At 39.7% G+C, this 8,909-nt stretch overlaps 1 protein-coding gene across 3 annotated transcripts; it reads left to right on the top strand.

The window, feature by feature from the left end:
* The first annotated feature begins 364 nt into the window (after positions 1 to 364).
* LOC125514100 (uncharacterized) lies at positions 365 to 5,322 on the top strand. Of its 3 annotated transcripts, XM_087528339.1 has the most exons (8): positions 365 to 868; positions 992 to 1,058; positions 2,309 to 2,381; positions 2,780 to 2,896; positions 2,980 to 3,051; positions 3,175 to 3,229; positions 3,339 to 3,451; positions 3,518 to 5,322. In XM_087528339.1, the coding sequence occupies exons 1-8, from the start codon at positions 709 to 711 to the stop codon at positions 3,587 to 3,589; spliced, it is 729 nt and encodes a 242-aa protein (XP_087384465.1). In that variant the 5' UTR covers positions 365 to 708; the 3' UTR covers positions 3,590 to 5,322. The 3 variants fall into 3 exon arrangements, 1 of the variants encoding a protein (XP_087384465.1); XR_015608506.1 differs by having other exon boundaries at positions 726 to 3,051; positions 3,536 to 5,322; XR_015608505.1 differs by having other exon boundaries at positions 726 to 3,229; positions 3,536 to 5,322.
* The last annotated feature ends 3,587 nt before the right edge of the window (positions 5,323 to 8,909 follow it).

Here is an 8,909-nt window from a genome sequence, read left to right as displayed (position 1 = left end):
GAAAACTCATATTAACATGCATCATGCATGCTACTCATATTCAACAAATATATAATAATATACTGTATATACTTTAGCTTCTATTCTCATATTGTAATACAAAAACTAAAGTTGCATACCATAAAATCATATAAAAATAGCTACATCCAATTCCCGCAGCAATGTGCGGGGTTTCTTTACTCCTAATGGAGCAATTGGTAATCTCGCTTTCGGGTTTTTTTAGTCCCACCTTCAATGTTTTTTTGGTACTTCCTCCCACCTCTCACTTAGCCATCATAAATTGAAAAAACCTTCTTTGAGGCCCCAACCCACACCCATCCATGTACGACCGAAAATAAACCTACCAAGGTTAAGCAACGAAAAAATACCTACAAAGGTTAGCCAGCGACAAAAATCGGTACGCCGCCCCTCCTCTCGATCAATCCCATCTGGCTGCGTTTTCTCTTTCCCTCGTCTCCCACTCCGCCACCGCCGCCGCATCTCCCGCTCCGCCGCTGCCCCTACTGCTCCACCGGACCGGCCTCTTCTTCGAGCGCGGCGGCAGGAGCAGCTCCACCTCTCCACTCCCCCACGCGAGAACGCTCCTAACCCCACCAACATGCCCGGCCGCCACTAGGGTTTCTTACCCTCGCTGCCCCGCCGCCACCTCTCCTCACTTTTCCCCACCGCCGTCTGGAGCTACTTCATCGACGGCGTCAATGGGCTTTCATGAGACCTCCTGGCCTTCTGCCACCGCCGTCGAGTTCGTCCCCCAGGCTGACATACTGCGATCGGGACACCGTCGGATCCTCTGTCGCGGGCCCACGTCCCAGTCCTCTCCTTCCTCTCACAGTTCATGTAGCCCCTACATCCTCCCCTGATTGTCCAGGTTAGTTGCGAGGGGCTCGTAATCTGCAAGTTCCTAATTTCGAATTGGTTGTGTGTAGTTGTGCTGCAGGCACTTCAGGGATGAGATTTTCTCAAGCTGTTCTCACCTCCTCACGTCGTGCAGCCTCCACACGCGAAGCCACTAAGGCAGGAATCGAAAGTGACAGTCTGTGCATCGTGTTCTCCCCAAGGTCGTATTGCTGCCCTGTTGCAAGAATTATGTGTATCTTTTCAGTATCAGTCTGACAGATTCATGTGTATCTTTTCAGTATACAAAATTAGGCAATTCGAGTGATACATATATTGTTTGGAATTTCGTTGCTAGGCCATGATCGGTTCAATTTATCCATCATTTAATGTTTTCATTTTTCAAGATGTACAATAGTTACTTCTATGGAATTGTACTAACAAGGTTATATTCAGCTTCGTTAAATGTCCAGATGCAAGTTGATGAATGACTGTTCATTTTACTTGAGAAGAACTAATTCACATGTTCAAGAACAACTGCAGGAGTATAATTTCATAAGCCTTTGTACTGAATGCAACATCCACGTGATGAATTACAGTTTATTTGGATGGTACTATCTCTATTTTTTGGTGATGTCGATAAAAGGATAAATACGTTTTCTCTCAATGTTTTATTTGCATCTTGTCGTCATCGAATTGGAGGCGTAAATGTATTTTCTTTAGGTAACTCGGAAGCCCAGACCAACATAAAAGTGTACTGCGTTCAAGCTAAAATTCTTTGCATAAAATAGTGTGAACCAAATAATCCTAGGTATCTTGATATAATGGTTTCTGAAGGCTTGGAAATCACACAACTTGCCTTGGACGCTTATTAACTTATAGTATTATAAACTGTCATTGTAAAGGTGGTTGCCTGTCATTGTAAAGGTGGTTGCCTCTGTACCGAATTGCTCCTCAATTTTGTAGATTCGATCTGTTGTTTATGCTCATAGGACTACTAGAGAAGATTTACATGTAGCCTGAGAAGAAGACTGATAAAGATCTTGATTGTATCAGGCTATGATTTGGAGAGGTCGCTCTTGATTTTATTTGCCTGTGCCACTGGATGTGTACATGTACTTTAGTCGGAATGTGTGCATCATCTAATTTTGACTCAATCTAGGTAGAAAGAAAATGTATCCAACCAAAGGGAACATCATATATTGTTTGTTGCCAATGTACGATACCTAAGCCTGGACACTAACCTAAGGTTCATGTTTCTCCTTCTTAGCTTATTTTAAGAGGAACCGGGCATGTTTGCTTCTGGCTTTCTTCATTGGCTAACAAGAAATTTTCTAGCTTTCGCAAACTCTTCTTGTTGCAGCGGATGAGTTGGATATGACATTCCTCAATGTGTACCTGGATTCTCTTTGGGCACCTAATTTTTGGGTAGGTGTTAATTTTGCTCAAACTGTCTGTTTTATTATTCTAGCAGCCCGCTTCGCTTTGGTCTTCAGATTAAGCAATTCTCTGTATTCAAGGGAAAGGTCAATAGCTGCTCTCTAAAGGTATGCCAAATTAACAGGTTGTCTTGTCACCATACCTTTCGATTATCTGCAATGCAAATAAAAGTAGAAAAAACTTCTGAAGTATCCTAGAAGAAGCTCTCAGTTGTAATGAGACCTTTCAACTTAAACTAGATATGACTTGCCATCTGTTGTAAAAGTGGACATAATGTTGACTCACAATCGTGTTAGTGAAAGACCAACTGATTTCTTATATTTCATTCGAGTAATTTTGACTGTACAATGACACATTAGCCATAAGTCATAACACATCTAGAATTCATGTACTGAATGCAATCGTGAAACCTGAACCTTGATGTTGTATTAGATCTGTGATTATCCTGTTTATACAAACTTTTATTTGTGCCGCCACGTCGGTCCGTATTCATCTGCTGCGCCAGGTTGGCCACAACGAGGAGATGGACGCGACCGCGTTGTCCCATCGACCTCTGGGGCAGCACGTCATCTACCCAATCCCGACAATGGCGCCCCCTCAGGCCGATTCCCCTCACTGGGAGGTGCATGCTGACGCATCCCCGTCACTTTTTTGACCTTGCTCTCTTCGTGTCTCCTCTTATTTATAATTGTAGTAAAGTTTCAGGTGTTTTTGGGAAATCATGGGCACACAATCGCCTGTATACCTCTTGCTATTAGTTTGTGTGCCTATGAGCTGGTAAATTCCCTCCTCCGATTGTGCCAGAACAAACCAATGAATTGTTTTAATAATATGTAGCACCACTCAGTTTTGAAAATTTGGAATTGTGAGATGCGGGTTTTAACTTTTAAGAACATCCAGGGCACATCTTTTCTTGGAATGCAGTTAGTTCGGTGGTGGTCATCTGAGATGTCAGGTTAGCATAAGATGGCCCTTGTTCTTTTTTGTTTGAACCAAATTTGTCGGTTCTGAATTTTGCAGGAATGTGTTGCGCTGTATTGATGTTGGTCTTGTTCTATTTACAGTGGCACCTGAAGATGTATCAAAATCTATTGCACAAAGTAAAGGAGCACTCAGGACAGCAACTTCCATCTTGGCCTGTATAATGCTGGTTCGGCCGTGGCCTTTCATATCTCAGGTTAGCTCGAAATGTTATGTTTCTTCTTGGGTTATAATATATTAATATTTGCTGATTCTTCATTAGATTCCTCTGTTATTGCAGGGTGTGTCCTGTTATGTTGGGTTTCCTGTGATTTGGGTGTGGCTAGCTACATAGCGTCTGTGGGCCATGCGTGTGACATGCATGCTAGGTAATCATGACTCTGATGCGGCGGTGCCGGAACCGCCTCCACTGGGTACGACCGCCGTGGCTATGCTTGAAGTCAGAATCACCACGATGACTGTAGTGGCCGCACTCAGATAAGAGAGGCAGCTACGGTATATGATCAAGCCTTTGCTGTCGTGCTCTGAATTTGGGATCACGTGCATCTGCAAGAGAAAGAGCATGAGAGCCTAAGATGGTAGTACAACATTACGAACAAGTTGATTTTTATCCATGGAATTGATTTGATGCGAAGCTGATGCCACATAAAAGGTTAACTGAGTTCTTATCTCCAATATGCCATAATGTCACAGTTCAATTATTTTCACATCTCTAGCCACTATGCACGGAAGGTGTTTGCTAATTTGCACAATGATCTTTTCTGATAAAATACGCTAACATTACCTTCATTTTTTCACGTTTTAGTGATGTCCTCTTATTAATTCCTTCTATAATCAAAGCTAATATGTATTTGTTCATCTAAGTATCTAACTGCAGGTGGAAGAACAAGATTCAGTGTGTGCAACGACAACAATAAATAACATGTCATTAGGGAGACTTCTGACAATTGAACCCTGCATTTTTTGGCATTAGTACAAGTGTTCTACTGCATTATTCGACTATGCGCAATGAAGCTGGTATAGGGTATGGACTAGACAATTTATTCAGGGTTTTTTCAGGAAGGTATGCAGATTGGGCATCAAAGTAGACGACAAAGGATGACAAACGATGACATTCTGCACCTTACAACTTAAAAATTGATTGATACTTTCTATTTTATATTGATGCGATCGCCAGTGAGAACAAATTTTTGACCGAATTTGTTTCATTAAAGTGAAGTTGTTCGGACTTTTCTTTGAATGTTTATTTTAGTTGCATAAAAAAGCATTGTGAGTAATGTTTTTTGAGCTGATTATGAGTAATGTTTGGTTCCATGCAGGACCAAGGAATGAACACGAAGCAAATTATAACACTCAGATTCATGGTTTAGGAGTATGAATGCACACTTCCATCTTTTTGATATTCTCGTATGCATAATACTAACACTACATACATAATCTCAAAATTGTGTAGATGGGTCATCAGTAGCATTTCTCTAATTATCCTTATAGACTCATTTGGATTGTTTAAGAAAAGGATCTCAATTCTCAATAGCAAACTACACTGGGACATCATGGACCTATTCTCCACATTTTTGAGCTAGGTGAGTTGGACAGCATGTCATCAGGGGAAACCATTTCTTCCTTCCAACCCGTGGGCTAAATTTTTTATCACCATATGTTTAGAATTTTGTGTCAGCCTTGAACTTTTGAGGAATTGTTAGATATGTTGGTGAACGGGCAGGCGGTGCTAGACATGGCAGGGCAAGAGAGCACAAGGAAGAATGCCAAAGAGGGCATCATAAATGGGAGTTCGCCGTTATGCTCATGTGGTCAGAACCTAGAGCATGGATACAAGACCTCCATCATCGTCTATGGACATCAAAGCAGGGGAGAAGTGATGATGGACATCAAAGGAGTAGAGACAGTGAGCATGGGCTCCTTGAAGATACTTATCATGACATATACTCAGTATACAGTAAAAAAATCGTATGCCACATATACGTTGTGAATTACTATGATACTTGATCAATGAATGTATTTCTAAAAGAATCTGTGGCAACACACGACATTCAACTATAACTTCAACTTCAAGGGTGAACTTGTCGTTTTAGTCGTTATTTAAGCAATTAATGGGAAAAATAACCATCTCTCTATCTAACCAATTGATCACAGGCAGCGAATATAGGTCATATTGGCAAACAGACCAAGCTAAATTCTCGAGCAATTCGACATAGGTCTTGCAAATTAAACAACAAAAAGTGTGCAAACCACAAAGGTGTGGTAGTCATATCATACATCTCTAACAGAAGTGTCGAACTGCAGTTACATTATATTATAGCCGAAGATGGAGTGGGTTTTGTACTTGTATATACATGTATTGACCAATACATATATCAAAATCTTCTAGAACATCCACATTGAAGAAGATTTGTCCCCGTATGATCATATTGTTTTCACTTCCTTCACCAACAAGGCAAAGAACTAAACACAAAAAACATCCGCCATTACCTGTGAGAAAGAATTGCTTTGTAAAGGGAACAAACTCGCTTGTGAATAGGAGATCTACTGTGACGAGGAGGTCGCAACCTTCTTGGTGGACTCCTCATTCAAATATGACAACATCCACCATCTGATCAAACATAGGCCCCACACTATCACCATTTGATTCTGAATGCCTGAGTCAGTCCAAGTACGTAAACTAGAGGGAGCAACTGAACAAGAGTCTTCCCGAAGCCAATGTGGGAGCTAAGCACGCCACTGGTGTCTGCGAGCACATGAGGCACACCGACAACGCACCGCATCTTGGCCGACTTAGAGATGCCCATCCGTCGTGTCACGGTCAGCACCTCATCCTCTAGCCGGCCCTCCACCAAGGACACCAAACTGTGCATGACGCATCGCTCTTGCGCCTCCCCATACACCAGCGCGGGAGGGATGCCAGCTGGTTGAAAACAATCCAAACAGAAGGAGGACATTTGCATCTGTGCCGACACCAAGGTCGGTGGGTAGGGGGTTGTTGGCTGCGTGGGGGAGAACATCTTCATCTCCCTAAGATGTTGAGAGAGTTCGAAAACTCATCGAGATACATACACTTCAAACGAAGTGCATTTTTGTTAATTGCAGAATTTTATGTCACCGCCTGTTTTATACACGCTGAACTCATGCAGTGTGTTTATATACGGGACCAGAAAATATGTATTAGAAGGACCGATATTTATAGCAATACAATTATAAGTCGCATGCAACATCCACGTGATGAATTACAGTTTATTTGGATGGTACTATCTCTATATATAATTATTTTGGCCCGTGACAACGCACGGGCATTGTACTAGAGTCTACAACTACGTCATGTCGATCGATGATGTCGGGTGTTTGGAGTAAGTATCATGTATCAATATTTAATGTGGGGATGTATATTATTGTTCTTCTTACTATCCAATTTATAGGAAGGTATGGGTCCGGAGCTCGACACCCGATCCAATGGGCTTAAGTCTTAAAAACTTCAGTGCATACTTAACATGGAGCAGCCCATGGACAATGATTGCTTCAACACCGCCGTGCGTATGCTGGCATGTGACGAGGGAGTATTGTTCGCAGACCCTCCTGTACACTACATGGATCTACGATTTTGTGTAAGTTATCGTAACTCTTCATTCTATGTGTCATTAGTATCAACATGTTGAAACAATATTTCTTTTTTTGCTTAGCCCATGATGCTAGAGTCAACACGAGGTCAGAAGTTTTGCGAGAAGGAAACTATCTAGACGTTGGCAACATTATTTGATAGCTGTCCTGGGATGGACAACGACATCTCATTGTGCAACAAGGTAAGTGAAGTATTTTGTGCACTGTTATCATAGTTTATTGTTGTTTCTAATAGCTCCACTTGTAGATTTATTTTCCCTATGCATCCATCGGCCGATACATCTTGTACGTCATCGACAAAGAGGCACATTGTCTATATATTATGGATCCTATTCAAACATCACAATCGTTAGAGGATAAAAAGTTGAGGCATGCACTGAAATTAAAAAGTTTTGCAAGGGATTTCAAAGAAGCACTCGAAATAAAGTTGTCTGGTTGGAGTTATGATATATCTAAATGGCAACGTTTATTTCCGTTGGGTGTTCCAACGAGTATAGACGGGTAATGAATTCATAACAAAAACATTTACTTTTGTTATCACTATATTCTTTATATTATTAATTTAAAGTTTTGCAGGAATGTGTCTGGCTATTTTGTTTTCCATTTTATGCTCTGGTGGAACGGCAAAGAATTGGTCAAGCCGATTTGCGCGGTGAATATTGTCCGTTACATGTTTTAAGACCTTCTCCGTGAAATTTTCATACTAACTACATGTATTGTTTGTGTAGGATGGGTATGAATTGAGAAAGCAGTTTTTATTATACTTGCTAAAACATCGTGGGAATGAAGCTAAAGAAAACATTCCTGATATTGTGAAAGAATTTCTTAAGCGTATCATCTGGATATTAATAGTTTTGTAATAGATGTTTAGTTGGAACATCGCTCAGTTTGTTACATGGACATGTCGTTAATTTTTCTTTATGTTATCAATTTACATTGCAAAAGTAGACTTCAGGTATTAAATAATTGTGTTTATGTTATATTGTTTGTACGTGTGGAATTTAACATGTAACTCTTGTAAACTATTTCAAGAGCCCGTGGCAACACACGAACATTCTACTAGTTATCTTTAGTTTAACAATTTTTAAATGCTTGGTTAACATTTTTTTACTACATGGTCAACATTTTATATATACAAATTTTAAACATTTTTTCAAATGCTTGTCTAAATATTTTACAAATAAATGATTAAGATTTCTTAAATACATTGTAAACATTTTATATGTACACAATTTAAGATTTCGAAATGCTTTATTATAATATTTCAACTACAAGTTTGACATGTTTTTAATACATGGTCAACATTTTTTTCATACGCATTCAAAAAATTTAAATTGTTGATTAAAAAAATTCAAATTCTTGTTTAGTATTTTTTTCAAATACTTGATCAACTTTTTCAACACATATTTTTTATACATTTTTTATTCAGATGAGAATTTTTTTCTTTATAAACATTTAACATTTGTTAAATGCCTTGTTACCATTATTTGCAAATGTTTTTATGTAAAGTGCTTCTAAATATATTTAATTGATAAATTTAAAGTATAAATAAAAGCAAAAAAATAGAGTTACAAAGAAACCAAAAACGTGAAAATAAATAAGACCGTTACACCCCGTCGGACTTGGACGGCCCATTTAGTGATGCGCCAGATGCGTCATCTAAAAAAAAAAGGCAGGTCTCGGGGAAAACCCTATTCGCCGCATTCTGCGTCAAGACGTTGCTGTTTCGCACAGGGGGAATCGATCTATCGTTCCGATTGGGGCAGCCCATTTAAGCGTTTCCAGCGTTCCGGTTTTAGGAAACTTCTAGTGGTTCCCAGCCGGTTTTTTCATCATTTTGGGAAACTTCTAGAAGGTTCCTGAACCGGATTTTTCTTTCTGTTCTGTTTTTTTAGTTTTTCCTGTTTATTTTTTCCTTTTCTCCTTTTCTGTTTATTTTCTTTACCTTTTTCGTTTTTTCTTTTTTCTTTGCTGTTCTTTCCTTTTCATTTTCATTTCTCAAAATTACTTCTCTTTTTTTTATT

This window comes from Triticum urartu, chromosome 6A (assembly GCF_056163025.1).
Source record: "Triticum urartu cultivar PI428250 chromosome 6A, HENAU_Tu73, whole genome shotgun sequence".
Lineage (NCBI taxonomy): Eukaryota > Viridiplantae > Streptophyta > Magnoliopsida > Poales > Poaceae > Triticum > Triticum urartu.
The sequence above is the reverse complement of the archived record's forward strand: the minus strand, read 5'-3'. Positions and strand labels throughout refer to the sequence as shown.

Coding starts and splice junctions, on each gene's coding strand:
- LOC125514100 (XM_087528339.1), top strand. CDS start 709: ATGAGACCTCCTGGCCTTCTGCCACCGCCGTCGAGTTCGTCCCCCAGG. Junction 2,382..2,779: donor TCAATAGCTGCTCTCTAAAG/GTATGCCAAATT, acceptor CTGCTGCGCCAG/GTTGGCCACAACGAGGAGAT. Junction 3,052..3,174: donor GTTTGTGTGCCTATGAGCTG/GTAAATTCCCTC, acceptor AAGAACATCCAG/GGCACATCTTTTCTTGGAAT.